Source organism: Daktulosphaira vitifoliae, unplaced genomic scaffold, assembly GCF_025091365.1.
Source record: "Daktulosphaira vitifoliae isolate Bord-2020 unplaced genomic scaffold, ASM2509136v1 Scaffold_2, whole genome shotgun sequence".
NCBI lineage: Eukaryota > Metazoa > Arthropoda > Insecta > Hemiptera > Phylloxeridae > Daktulosphaira > Daktulosphaira vitifoliae.
The window spans coordinates 8,033,648-8,049,608 of record NW_026099573.1 but is presented as its reverse complement, the minus strand read 5'-3'; the positions used below and the strand labels follow the sequence as shown (position 1 = coordinate 8,049,608).

At 31.8% G+C, this 15,961-nt stretch overlaps 2 protein-coding genes across 2 annotated transcripts in view; both read right to left on the bottom strand.

The window, feature by feature from the left end:
• Positions 1 to 15,961, bottom strand: part of LOC126899720 (pseudouridine-5'-phosphatase-like) — a 113,962-nt gene that overhangs the window by 60,749 nt on the left and 37,252 nt on the right. The window lies entirely within an intron of this gene.
• Positions 4,970 to 15,040, bottom strand: LOC126899717 (cytochrome P450 4C1-like). Its single transcript, XM_050674825.1, has 8 exons — positions 14,931 to 15,040; positions 14,012 to 14,271; positions 11,714 to 11,908; positions 10,966 to 11,215; positions 6,310 to 6,601; positions 5,791 to 5,867; positions 5,527 to 5,716; positions 4,970 to 5,446 (listed from the first exon to the last, which is right to left on the bottom strand). Exons 2-8 carry the CDS (start codon positions 14,230 to 14,232, stop codon positions 5,115 to 5,117), a joined length of 1,557 nt encoding a protein of 518 aa, XP_050530782.1. The 5' UTR covers positions 14,233 to 14,271; positions 14,931 to 15,040; the 3' UTR covers positions 4,970 to 5,114.

Genomic DNA, 15,961 nt, shown 5'->3' with positions numbered 1-15,961 from the left:
AAAAAAAAAAAAAAAAAAAAAAAAAAAAAAAACACATCATAGTAAAATTAATACCTTCTCAGCTTCGCATCGAAGCTAAAAAGACCATTATATAAAAAATTCAGATTCAAAATATATATATATGCGCAAAAATGAGACGATACCCTTATTAAAAACATGCACGTGGGAAAAAAAAAGCTCGTAAAACTGTAAAAAATGAAAGGATGGAATTAATTTTATATATTTCAGAAATGTCTTTGGGCGGGTCTAGTGAAAATTTCAAATCTTAAGTCGTAAAACGTTGGTGCAGGTGAGCGTTTTTCTCGAAAACAGTCGAAATTTTAAAATGCTCGTGGCCGAGCAACAAAAGTTTTCCGACCTTCGCCAATAATTTTCCCGGAGTCTGATGGTCGAGTATTTTCGTCGAAAAAAAAAATTGAAAATGGATGCACGCTTAGTAATTTTCCCAGAAAAGCGTTTTTTTCCTAGTTTATAATAAGATAGGTTAAGAAATGTCAAACGTTTATGATAGTTTCAAAAGTTGAGTTAAAATACGTATTCGATATGCACAAAAATTTTTTTTNTCAAAAGTTGAGTTAAAATACGTATTCGATATGCACAAAAATTTTTTTTAAAAATATAGTTTAAAAAAACTAAAAAACACGCTTTTAAAGCACATCGAACTAAAAAGTTAAAAATAATTTTTATAATAAGCATACAACAATAATGTACGAAAAGTACTAGTATTATTGTGATAAAAGCGTCGGGCGCTCAATATACGAAAAATATGGCACAAAGCACCCACCCTTTTTTTCACATAATACTTGTATTTTTCGTTCATTATTGTTTTATGGTCATTTTAAAAATTATTTTTAATTTTTTAGTTTGATGTGCTTTAAAAGCGTGTTTTTTAGTTTTTTTAAACTATATTTATTTTTCACTTTTTAGTTACATGTTATGATAGTAGTTACTATCAATAGCATGGTTGTAACGGGTAAAGGGGAATCAGGGTTCGATTCCGGAGAGGTAGTCTGAGAAACAGCTACCACATCCAAGGAAAGCAGCAGGCGCGCAACGTGGAGGTAGTGACGTAAAATGACGATACGGGAATCATTCCCCGTAATCGGAATAAATACACTATATATCTCTTAATGAGAATAAAGCGTATTAATATATAAGTTTTAATAGTAATTAAAATATATATATATATACATGTAAAGCGACTTAAGTACGTAAACGTATCATGCACGAGGTATAGCTGTGTTTTGTTGGCGGGCGGGGCGCGAGGCATATATGACGGCAACGGCGTCGGCTGTAGGGATATATAAATGAATATTAACATATACGTATATATAAATAATAATATATATATGTATATATATATTAATATTAGCGGCGATGGTAAGAATATATAATCTTCGCATAATATCTCGGCACTTTCGCTGGCGTCGACGACGCGATGTCCGGCGTGATCCTCGGGCGTCAAAAGGTTAGCAGCGTAGATGACGACGGTGCGCGAGTGCGGATCGGTTTGTTGACGTTGTCACTTTGACAATAAGAAGAAGACTACGGTATCATTAGCGGCGGGACGTCGTCGGTCGTGCGGCACTTGCTGGACTTTGCACCGCGGAGTATAACGCGAGATGTTGGTCAGTCAAATACTCATAATAGGGCGACGGCTGATAAAGATGGCATGAGTTGGGGGGCATCGTGTATAATGAAGCGACGCGGGTCTGTGTCAGTCACAATAAAAATTTGTTATATATATATATATATATATAATTCATGACACGCACGTGTATACGGGTGCGAAAACCAAAAATAAAATTATACAGAAAAATAGTGTAGTCGCCGACTGGAGAGCGGGGGTGGGGTGAATGCGTTACGACGGTCTAGTCTCAAGGTCATAGACGACGGGATACGCGACATAATAACACGTGCCGCGTGGAGTTACAAACTTACAACATACAACAAACAAACAACATACACGTGAAACTAATATAAGCGTGTTAAAAATATGTTTTAGTTATAATCATTTATTTCAAATTTTTTTATTATAATTATTGTTACATTATTATTATATATTTATTATTGTTACACAATACAGCTCAAAAAAAATTATAGTTATTTTATTTTTTGTATTCATCTTATAAAATAATATAGTACACATAATTTTATTATTACATTATAATATTGATAATATTTAAACTGAAAAATAATTATGTTTTCATTTATAAGATAATTGTTTAAAAAATTATAAACTATGAATAATATTTTAGAGGTTTGAAGAAACAATTATGGTATAAAATTTTGTATTTTACTTACTTTTTCGTTATTTTCGTAGACATTAGGTTTTATTTTATACTCTTTATTTATGTTCGTAACGAGAATGTCTATAAATTCAATTAGTTGCTTATTTGTGAGTTCATATTCTGTTGGAGGAAAATATTTTTTGTCTATTAAGTCTTTACTTATTACAGATTTGAACATTTTCCAACCGTCTAGGAAATCGAACATTTTTTGGGCTTTAAAACAATCAATTATTATATGTATAATTTGATCTAAAACATCGCATACGAATTTGGAATCTGGAAAAAAATATGGTTCTTTAGGATATTTTTTGTAATTTTTGAAATTTTCTAAACTGTTTCTGATGTTTTCTAGGATTTTACTTTCTAATTGGTTAAGCTTAAAAAAATTACACATAGTATATATTGTGGTACTAAATTTTACAATAAGTTTATCATCTCTCATACGTTCAAATGTCATTTTAGTATAATAGGTTAATACATATATATATTTTAATGATCGGATCGCCATGACCATATTGTAGTAAGGGTAGAGCACTTCTAAATTTTCTCTTCCACAAATATTTATTATTAATTCTTTAAACATCAAAAACGTCTGTTGATATGTAAATTCGTTTCCATCTATGTCATTTTCGCGTATTGTTATTAATTCATCATCCAAATATTGTATGTTTTCAACTTCATATAATTGAATTTGACCAATGTAAAAATTTAGTATAAATATTGATGACAAAAATAAAGTTGAAATTTTTAACATTATATAACTTTATGCTTCACAATTTAAATGTTTTTGATCACTTTGATTATATAAAAATTTCGTAAAAAAAAGTTGAATATAATATTTTTAAGTATTTTTTGTAATGACGCATGTACCTAATATAGTTGTATTTACTTAACTTATTGAATGTGTCAGTATGTGCTTAGCGATGATAATGGTAACATTGTTTCCAAAATACGTATCCGCGATTTTTCAGTAATTTTTTATAGCTTTTGAATTTAATATATTTTAGTTAATTTTTTTTTTAATAATATTATTAATATTGTCGGATAATTGAAATATCATTGAAATCACATTGAAAATATTGGAAGTTCCCCCCCCTCTCTCACTATTTGAAAACCAACAGTTAGTCGTGTATGTCCTTTGTGGCGGATTCTGTTGATTTTTTTAAATTACTATGTAACGGTCACATATTCAAAAGTGAACCGTTTATAATTTTTGTTATGTCTACTTATTTATTTTATCGCGTAAGAATGCGCGAATGAACCTTTTTCTGACACAGCGGTGTCAACAACTCATTATTTTTACAGCTGACCGCTAGATAAGGCAAAAAAAGAGAATAAATATAATTAAAATCAAATTTTTATATCGGTATTGATCCCTCCCAAAAACCGATTTCTTTCAACGATACGTCAAAAGATCACAAATCGTATCTAGTCGAAGACATTACCCTAAAAAACGTATTAAATGTCAATGAAAAATTTGAAATCGTCGTTCTTGACTTATTAAATGCGCGTGTCGATAATAAAAAATACGCGACATGTGAACGATATATACGATATTTGTTACAAGAGCGGTTTTTGTGTACCGCATCGATTAATACGATTAATTAAAGCCGTTAAATGAAACTATTCGATTCACGATCTAATTAAACTTTATATACTATTGTCAATATTATTGTTACACTTACAATTCATATCGGCAATAATTATTCATTATTTTATTAGCTTCGTTGCGCGTTAAATTAATAAAGTAAAATTTATCGTTATTAAAAAGTAATATAATATTATATAATACATGATAATATAATATTGTTAAAAATCATATATTTTTTTTTTTTAAATCTATTTAAATTAATAAACATAAATGAACAATTTAAAACGTCATACGGGACCAATGTAAATTTTGACATTTTCGGTGTTTCGAATACGTTTAAAATACTGTTTTAAACGAGTAGTGTTTTGAAACGTAACAATCCAGATATTAATTAAAAATAAATATCCACTATTGAAAGGTTACGAATTTAATAATTCGATTTTTTAAAATTATAATCCAATTATTTGTGGCCACGACAGACAACTTTTGTATCATTTATAAACTTTCTGAAAATAATAAAAACGAGGGTTGCCAACTTACTGAGCGAGACACGCGATATGCTGTCGGACCACAGTAGGATTGAAAAAATAGAAAATAAATCATTGAAGTTAACTTAATACTTTTTGAATAAATAACTAATACTAATACTTAATAATAAGAGTAAAAAAAAATAGGTAGTTTGATATTACGGTCATAATCGAATCGGCCGCTACTAGCCGTTAAAAAACTACAAAGAAAATGTTTTTATAACCGACTGTGTCGTATAGATGTTAATTAAATACCTAGATAACTGTAGACTGATAAGATTAATTAACGTCGTCTACGACTCGGTGGATGGATGCACGTCAAGACCTTGTGAAAACCTTTTTGCGTGACCGCAATTGGAGGAGATGACCTCGTACGAGACTGTCGCCCGTACCTTATGAACTAGGACGAGATGATTTTCGAAGGAAAGGGTTATACTGAGTCCGTCGAAGAAAAAGACGGTTTGCGGTCAAAATCGACCACAAACTTGATTAGATTGGATTTGTCGACTGACGATCTGATCTCCGGTGCAGTGTTCTCTTAAAGGGGCTATTGGTAAAATTCCAATTAGTACGGGGGGAGGCGACTCGTTTATTACGAATACACGAATAAAACACATTTATTTAAACGCAAATGACTAAAGTGTTATATTGTCTTTCATTTTTTTTTTTTGATTAACACGTGTTAATTACACCGGTACGTTGGAATTATAATTTTCTCGGTCGTATTTTCACGAAACATCCGTTTTGGAACGTCGTCGGCAGTGTGTGCTTGAACTCGAGGTGATCTACGGTGGGATATTTTTCCGAAGCAAGAATTCGGTTTCTTCTCACTACGGTGGACACGGTGGTCTTCAACTGCAACATGGCGCTGTTGTGAGCGATACAACTCCGGAGACCGCCGCTGAACGGCATGAACGCGTACGGATGCCTGTCGTCGCACCGTTCCGGGGAAAAGTTGTCGGGGTCGAATTTTTCCGGGTCCCTGTAGTGCAGAGGACTCTTGTGTAAATCTCTGATGCTAAAAAAAGCGGTAGCGCCTGCAAAAAGTCACGTTGTTGTGAACACTTGATATTCAAAGTTTCGAAAATAGCGAAACTCGGAGAGCTCATGTTATTACCGGCCGGCAAAAGTTTTCCGTCTATAAGTATATCCTCTTCGACCCGTCTTGTAATCACGGCGATAGGCGTATGCAACCGCAACGTTTCGTTGATGACTCGCTCGAGATATTCCATTTTCGTCAAGTCTTCGTACGACGGCCGTCTGTGAGGATCGCCCGTTGAGAATATTGCTGTTTGTTCGTCGAATACCTTTTGAAAATAATACGTTAATCAAATTAAACAAACGTGCTTGGGTTAGGTTAAAATGATAATTAAAAACCGACTTTGTTTTGGACGTCTTGGTGATGAGATAAACGAAATAATACGCAACTGTTGGTAAAAGCTGAGGTATCCCTGCCAGCTGTAAAATGTCAAAAACTCACATTGAATTAGACAAAACGTACGGATATATAGGGTAGTTTGTACAAAGGGATGTTATCCTGTGTAAAATGTATATACGGGACGATTGATTTATCGTTGATTGGTAAATTTATTCTAAAATAATGTTACGTCGTTTCTTTTGAACAGTATAAATTTCGCAATTTTTAATCGATTCAATATCTCTTTTTCTTCAGATGTCAGAAACGTTTACGTAAAACATAAATGGCGGTCAACGATAAATCGTCGTGCGTATAAAAATGTTAATTTCGAATTCGTTATGTTATCGCAGGGAATGTATACTTTGTTGAAATAATAGTGTATTTGTTGAAACGTATTGAACTATCGGTCGTTAGTTTAAATATTTAATATTAAATACTGCACGATTGTTTTGTCGCGCAACACGTGTCGAGTTCGTTTTTTACCCATTAACAAGAAAACGGCTTCGCGCCTTATATCGTCGAGCGTCATGTCACTTCGGTTGGCCAACAACGTTTCGACCATTGTCGCAGGTTTCACACTGTAATTGTCTTTTTCATCGTTTTCCACTTCACCGTCATTTGTGTTTCGTCTCCATTTTGCGTTTATAGTTTTGATTAGAGAATCGGCGTGTGCGTGAATCATTTTTCTGGCGTTTTTTTCGATTTTGTTCAACGCTGACAAACGGAAAATGGTATTGCTCATATACCACGGATTGAAAACCCTGTACGCCATGATCTGAAAAAAAACAAACAAACATATTATATTTCTTAATTGCTGCAACCATAAAACCGTGTTCGTGTTGAATTTCATACGGGTAAAAAATTTAAAGGTACATGTAGTATTTATATACTGTATAATTTTTCCAGTTTATCAATTAAATCGTCATCTCGACACGAACGCATTACACGTATCTCAGTGTATTGTCGTGATGTGCTTAATACTAGTAATGGTAACAATTCATACTAGTAATGGTGGTTAAAATAATTAGTTTGGCAATGATGAATCAGCTTCACCAGATGAAGACTTCGAAATTCAAATTATCAGTAAAAACTAAGGGATCAAATACTCATATAATACCAGTACTTACGAAGAAAAACAAATAAAAGAAATCTATTTGTGTTTGCAAAATTTTTTTGATTTTGACATTTATGATTTCAAAAGAAACATACAACTACACAAACTAAAAATGTGAAGTCCAAAAATAAAGAAAAATCATAGATTTCCAATTTGAATAGCATTTCTATAATTATCATAAACAGAACCAAAGCGCAATACCTTATAATTACAAAAGCAAAAAATTCTAGAAGAACAAAAAAAACTTTGAACTTATTATTTTTAATGACTATTACTACGTATAGAGAGAACAGGACGATGATTTTTTAGACAGCATCACACATGTTTTTTTCACAATGTTTCGAATAAGTTCTATCACATTATTTTTACATGCATTTATTTAAACAAAAATTTTACATTGTCTTATCTTTTAATATTATATTTGGCACCATACAAACATATACACTATCATACTATTATTTTTTATGTATTCTATAATTTTTTAATCCATCTTTCAAATGTACTTGCTCATACTATTAACTTTTAACTAATATTTAATATTCACATTAATAATTTTTAATCATTATATATCATAAATACTAAAATTATTAATCAACTACTGTTGTACTATATTATTATTCAAATATTCTATTATTTTCATTTGTACTACTGTTGTACATTTTATCATTAATTATAACTTTATATTATCTTATGTTTTTTTTAAACTATTTTATTGATAATTTAATATTATTGTACTACTATTACATAATTGATATTCAATATTTAACTATATTCTTTTAATCACATTATATTGTAAAAACATTAATAACTATTTTATGTCATAAAAATATTATTTTCATATCTATGTAAAAAAGTTGTGAGGACACAACACTTTCAAAACTAGGGTGGATGTCGTGATATGCTTAATACTTTGCATTACGCATCTCACAATTATCAATGAAAAATTATAATCTGTATTTTCAATAACTTGTAAACAAACAAATAATTTATCTGTCATAACAAATACAATGTTCAACACAATTTCTTATTATATACATATATGTCAACTCATCTATTGTTAACTATGCTATCAATATAATTACCATGTAATGTATACTTTAAAACAATAAAATATAATCATAAATAACACAAACGGCAATATCCCTGGATATGGGGGTACCTCTTCAGTACTATAAAAAGCACTGATATCCATTGAAAGACAGAGCCACGGCTACGGCTAAGGCCAGAGCCACGGCCAGAGAGAGAGCTACTGCCAGAGCCATAGCTCCAGTAAGCTAGTTCTTTCCTGCGAACTACTCTTGCTATTACATTTTGATCACGGCCCCGTGCTGCCGTTTGAGTTATTTTATTTTGTTTACTTTATTTGTGTTTAAAACTTATTTTGATCTACAAAGATATTATTACCATAAATAAATAATATTGAATAAAAATTGGCATTTCTGGTTAATACTTCATTTATCTTTTTGGACATCATAAAATACGAAGGTAAGTCAATTTATATTATCCCATATATTTAAAGTTAATAATCTGAGTAAAGAACGATAAAGCAATAGATCTATAATCTCCTTTTAACATCAAGAGCTATTTTGACAGTTTGTTCACACCTGTTACNTACCACGGATTGAAAACCCTGTACGCCATGATCTGAAAAAAAACAAACAAACATATTATATTTCTTAATTGCTGCAACCATAAAACCGTGTTCGTGTTGAATTTCATACGGGTAAAAAATTTAAAGGTACATGTAGTATTTATATACTGTATAATTTTTCCAGTTTATCAATTAAATCGTCATCTCGACACGAACGCATTACACGTATCTCAGTGTATTGTCGTGATGTGCTTAATACTAGTAATGGTAACAATTCATACTAGTAATGGTGGTTAAAATAATTAGTTTGGCAATGATGAATCAGCTTCACCAGATGAAGACTTCGAAATTCAAATTATCAGTAAAAACTAAGGGATCAAATACTCATATAATACCAGTACTTACGAAGAAAAACAAATAAAAGAAATCTATTTGTGTTTGCAAAATTTTTTTGATTTTGACATTTATGATTTCAAAAGAAACATACAACTACACAAACTAAAAATGTGAAGTCCAAAAATAAAGAAAAATCATAGATTTCCAATTTGAATAGCATTTCTATAATTATCATAAACAGAACCAAAGCGCAATACCTTATAATTACAAAAGCAAAAAATTCTAGAAGAACAAAAAAAACTTTGAACTTATTATTTTTAATGACTATTACTACGTATAGAGAGAACAGGACGATGATTTTTTAGACAGCATCACACATGTTTTTTTCACAATGTTTCGAATAAGTTCTATCACATTATTTTTACATGCATTTATTTAAACAAAAATTTTACATTGTCTTATCTTTTAATATTATATTTGGCACCATACAAACATATACACTATCATACTATTATTTTTTAATGTATCTATCTTTCAAATGTACTTGCTCATACTATTAACTTTTAACTAATATTTAATATTCACATTAATAATTTTTAATCATTATATATCATAAATACTAAATTTATTAATCAACTACTGTTGTACTATATTATTATTCAAATATTCTATTATTTTCATTTGTACTACTGTTGTACATTTTATCATTAATTATAACTTTATATTATCTTATGTTTTTTTTAAACTATTTTATTGATAATTTAATATTATTGTACTACTATTACATAATTGATATTCAATATTTAACTATATTCTTTTAATCACATTATATTGTAAAAACATTAATAACTATTTTATGTCATAAAAATATTATTTTCATATCTATGTAAAAAAGTTGTGAGGACACAACACTTTCAAAACTAGGGTGGATGTCGTGATATGCTTAATACTTTGCATTACGCATCTCACAATTATCAATGAAGAAAGTATAATCTATATTTTAAATAACTTGTAAACAAACAAATAATTTATCTGTCATAACAAATACAATGTTCAACACAATTTCTTATTATATACATATATGTCAACTCATCTATTGTTAACTATGCTATCAATATAATTATCATGTAATGTATACTTTAAAACAATAAAATATAATCATGAATAACACAAACGGCAATATCCCTGGATATGGGGTACCTCTTCAGTACTATAAAAAGCACTGATATCCATTGAAAAGAGAGAGCTACTGCCAGAGCCACAGCTTCAGTAAGCTAGTTCTTTCCTGCGAACTACTCTTGCTATTACATTTTGATCACGGCCCCGTGCTGCCGTTTGAGTTATTTTATTTTGTTTACTTTATTTGTGTTATTAAAACTTATTTTGATCTACAAAGATATTATTACCATAAATAAATAATATTGAGTAAAAATTGGCATTTCTGGTTAATACTTCATTTATCTTCTTGGACATCATANAAATATACTAAAGTTTCTGCACATTTTTTTGTTTCTTTATACCTTTTGCACTTTAAGCTACAACCCAGAGTCATGCGATGTGTTGCACCTATTAAAGTTTTTTTTTAATTCGTTATCAACGCTTTGTCAAAATACTTTTGAGCGCTACTGTATACACATTACAGGGTCTCGAGGGTCGGATTACCGCCCCGTGCCTAAAAAGAGTTTAAAAACCTAATGTGTATCTGATTATATTAATAGACACTTCGACTGGGTGTTCGAGGGTCGGATTACCGCCCCGTTACCTCAGTGTCCTATTAAAGGTGTTTACAACTTTATTAGCTCATATTCCTCAAGTAAGAGGTCATGCTTTTATTTCTTCATATCTACTTGTCTTTATTGTTCTAAACCCTCGAACCATACGACCCCGATAGAACCACAACATCAGGTTCACACTTCATACAAAAACCCAAGTCCCCATCTTATAATTCACTTTTATTTTTATTTTATTAATTTTTGTTATTTGAATTATAACAGTATTAATTATGTAATTGGAGAAACACCCGACATTTTCGGTGTAAAAAATGCACGGCCGGCGTACCACAAATCCCCACGGCCGCTTACCATTCAATTTAAATTACCTGTACCGACGTTCCGATGGACTCGATCATTTGGCGTTCGCTTTCGTCTTTGCGTCTGTTGTCCGCGCCGAACACGGACGTCAGCATATTGTCCATAGTCATGTTAAAAAACGGAGCGCTCACTTCGCATTCGTCCGACTCAGGGTGTCGATCCCGTACGAATTTTTCGCACACGACATTGGCCTGTTCGGCCGCAATTTCTATGTACGTCTTCAGGTGGGCACGAGAAAAACATTTGGTCACTTCTTTTCTAAAAACACAATCGTGTCCGATAAAAAACGTGTTGTATTGCAATTTATCGTTTTTATTCTTGGAGTATCGTTAACGTGGAACAATTATGATAACAATATGATTCTAATGGTTTCAATAGTTCTTATGATTCTAATGATTCTAATAGTTCTTATGATTCTAATCGATAAAAATAAATTAACCCAGAGGGTAATAATATTAAATATGAAACGGACTAGGACGACGAGTTGTTGAATTTGTCAATTTGTCGGAACTCGTTAGTCGATAAAACTGTTAAATCGTAATATCGTATTACAAGTAATAACGCGATAAGTAATAATTGTTGTTTAACGCTATATGGGATATCGTAATTTTTACAATTTATAATTTAGTTTTCAGCTCAGAGAAAAAGTGGCGACGGATACAACCCACACATCGCAGTAAAATCAATACCTTCAACAGTACGCGTTTTATAAGATACGATTGATCGAAATCAATAGATGACTCTAAAAAGAAATACCTGTGATTTTTCCACGTGACCAAATCGTTGTTGACGCCCAAACTTTTGCTGACAAAAGAATCTCGAGCAGATGAGTATAGAATACCTTTTTTCAACGCCTTGTTATGATTCAGTAATACTTTGATGTGTTCCGGCCTCGTTACGAACACGCACAAGTACGGACCCAACCACAACTTGAACGGTCCCATTTCATATCTATTCGGAAAAAAATTAAATACATTTAAATAGTTAATTGTTAAACAATCGTGTTAAATAATGCGCTAACAACGATATATTGCAATCTCAAGGAAAACGACAGAACTAGGCAAAGTATTTCGTACAATTACCACTTATTGTTGATGTTTAATTTACTTATTAATAGAGCTCGGATGTTTATGACTTTGCATATTTTTTTCGCGCAATATGAATTAAACCCAAGTATGATATAAATTTGATTCATGAAGTCTAGATTACAATTACGTAAACTTATTTTGCATATTTTACGTTTTTGAGCATATAAAAGCATATATTTATTTTTTTCTAGAAATAGTAGCATATATTTTATAATTTGCATTAAAAATATTAAAAATTTGTTTTTGATGAAGATCCGTAGAATACTATGTACAAAAGTAAAATTACTTTTGGGATTTAAATATTTATAAATTCGATAATCGATATTAATATATATATACAGTAAAACGCCGGATTAACCGGACGCCAATTATCCGGAACGCTGTCTAGACACGTGCGAGCTTCATTTTTCTAAGAATTAGGTTATTTTTATTAAATTTCTTTATTGTTATTAAATCCTTCATTTTATATCATCTGTACGTGTTTTCCTCTATAAAATATGTAAGCACATGATTGGTTAACCGGAATACCGATGGTCCCAATTAGTCCAGTTAATCGGCGTTTTACTGTATATATATATTTTTATACGAGTAGTAAATACGGCGGGTGCCATGGGTTTTACCTATATATCGTGAATTTATGAGATAGGACGCGTTTTATTTGATATATATAAAATATTTTGTTGACATTTTAATATTCATTGTGTAGTGTTACAAGTTTAGTTTATTTGGTACTTTTCGTATGTAGGTGTTACGCTGTGTTTAAACAATTTATCTAAAAATTCACGTTTTTTTAAAATGTATATTACCAAAATGCCGAAAAATTCGCTCAGTGGTTTTGTAAAAGAGTTTGATTGAGTATAATTTATAATTTTTTTTTTCATATTAAATATGTGTGTTATGTAATAAAATAATTTTAATTAATTTACATTAAGAAGGTATAAAAATTTTTTTCGAATTAATATTAACTTCTTTTTTTTTTGCATATAGTTATTGAAAAATTGGTATATTTAATATATTTCAAGGCATATAATTGCATATTTTTACATTTTTAAATGCATATTTTCATTAAATTTTGGTCATAAACATCCGAGCTCTACTTATTGATAACCCAGCGCGGTGAGGACGTGGCGTAATCGGGACGAGTGCAGATGGATACGCGATAGCAAAAAAAAATGTCACTCATGTCTCTCTGAATTCCAAAATCGAAGATGGTTTTTCCGACCGGATTCGTCGAAATCGGCTTCTTTCCGAGTGTTATTTTTTTAATGAAATCGTTCCGGTGAGAGCCAAAGATTTTTGCGCGTAGTCGTCGAATAAAAAAAAACCAACCCCACGCCATGACGGGGGTTGGGTCGGTCTACCTTCACGGTTTCGCATCGACGCTGTAAAAATAGTAACGAATACAAAATTTAGCTACCGATAGAGTGTTTACTTAAGCGCGTAGCCGTTAATAATGTTAGAAATGCGGCAGTTATTAACAGCTATTGATGACCGCCGCTATTCTAATATTTTCGTATAACATAACTACTGTAGTTATGTTGTACGAAAACGATGTACACGACGACGATAAATAAAAAAATCGTAGCGCCACAAATGGAGAATGACGGAATAATGTATTTAATAACACACGTCTCTTGGGTGCTTCCGTCAAAAATAATTCGTTAGAGTAATTTAAACGGATGTACTTTAAACCTCAAAATATAACTATAGGGATTCCGTCGCGTTATTTTCAACGATAATCGAGTAGTCTATGCGTTTAGTTGGGTTAATCCGGTCCATGCGGCTGGCCCGGACTGTATGGCTACATGGACTATATATGGGTCCGGATGTATAGACCGTACTGTACTTGACCGCGCCTGCAGATTTCGCGAGAGACAGTGAATCGATCGCCGCTTTATATATTGTGTATTGGTGCGGAAAAAAATTCAAAAAAAATTTCTAATTACGCGCGTGTACTATGACTCACTTTCTATATATTTTCGTTAAGCAATTCAAACATTGTTGCGGTCCTTTCGTCAGTATCGGTAGTTGGCCGATTAAAAACCAACCGCTCGGGCCTGGTATGTCAGCGGCTAGTATAGCGTGCCGTAAATACGCGTTCAACTTGGAAAATGACGACAATAATAGTATCGCCAAGAGAGCCACGACGATTGCAGTGTAAAATAAAATCGAATTTGTTGCTGTCATTTTGTGTCGAGTCGTGTCTGTGTTTTGCTCGTTCTGAAACTGAAATTCATAAGGACATTAAGGTTTAATGACTAACTAACTCCATACTCTACAATCCGACTTTTTCGCTTTTATATTTTTCCGAGTAGTTTTTAATTTACATTAATCGTCGTACGGTTTCACACGGATTCCGCAATATTAATAATTAATTTCATTATTTTGTAATAAAATAAAATAATAATATAATATAAAATAAATATTTATTTATATTTATATATGTATAAATTAATTTTTTTAAAAAACGCGTACATAACACTTTTTCGCACATTACAATAACGTCGAACTCGTGTGAATTTTATTCGATCATCGGGTGGTATTCACATTGTTTCGTCAATTATTTGCATTGCTTTTTTTTTTCAATTACTTTTTACTGTAATAGACAAAAATAAAAGAGACCGAAGAAGACGATTATTTTATAAGGCGGCTGGGGATCTTGGGGTTTTGATNGAAGACGATTATTTTATAAGGCGGCTGGGGATCTTGGGGTTTTGATAAGTGCAGAACGACCCGTCATTCGTCGAGAATCAGTGAACGGGTCAACGACAATATCCCTTATGCTAACAAACTGAGAACAAAAAAAAAGTTACACTTCTTTTTGTTCTCCGTTTGTCACGTGAAATTTCAAGTAGACCTGGCAATTAAAAAATATTTGCTCTTACCTTTATTTCTCTTTTCGTAGACACTCGAGTCGGTTTTACGCGTTATCTTCGCGGCTTCGTGATTGTCCGTGGGACATAGTGTCGTATTCTCCATTAATATACACCTTAGGTGTACGATATATATATATATTATTATTTTATTTTAATATAATATATATTCCAACGAATAAAATGATTAATGTAAATTAAAAACTACTTATAAATGTATGTATATAAAATTAAATATGTTAAATTTCGAATAGTCATTATGTGCTTATTATTTTTTTATTATTTCCATTGTATTAGTGTGCGTCATTTACGTTTTGCTCGCTTACGAAATACTCTTTACACCGATACCCCGTCTATTGTAATCGATAGTGTTTTTTTATATTTTTTCGCATTGTATAGTTTTTTACTATCGTGATGTTTTCCAGGAATTCCCTTCGGCCCGTGTAGATATTGTCGAAACTCGCCGTGAACTCTTTGAAATAAAATCATAACAACAAGATACATTCGGTATATCATATAAATATAAATAACATATTTCGGATGTAGTCTCAGATTGTTGATGTTCAACCATCGATGCTGGCGGCCCGGCGTTTCCTGCGCAAAGCCTCGACCGGCTAGGACACCTTATCGCGATACACACATTATTGCTTCTGCTTATGCGTTATCAGAAAGTTTGAGTAACTTATTGATTTTGGGTATCGCTATTGTTTTTATGTACTCTCTCTATATATTTATCTATCAATATATATCTATTTTTTTATTATTTTACTTTTTTCTCAATGATCTCTACCCGCAATACTAGTTCTAGTGCTGTTTACGTCGACGGTAATGCAGCACACTGCAAAGTATGTTCTAATCGCAATGCATTTTTGCGCCTTTGTATTGCGCCCTACTCTACCAATCCGACTGCCGCTCATGCGCTGCCGACCGCCGATAGGCCGTAGCCTTTCGGGTAAACGCCCGGCGTACAGTGCTACCGCCGCTGTAACATATGGTCGATTCCAATCGCAGTATTGCTATTTTTCAATCTGTTCAAAATCGTC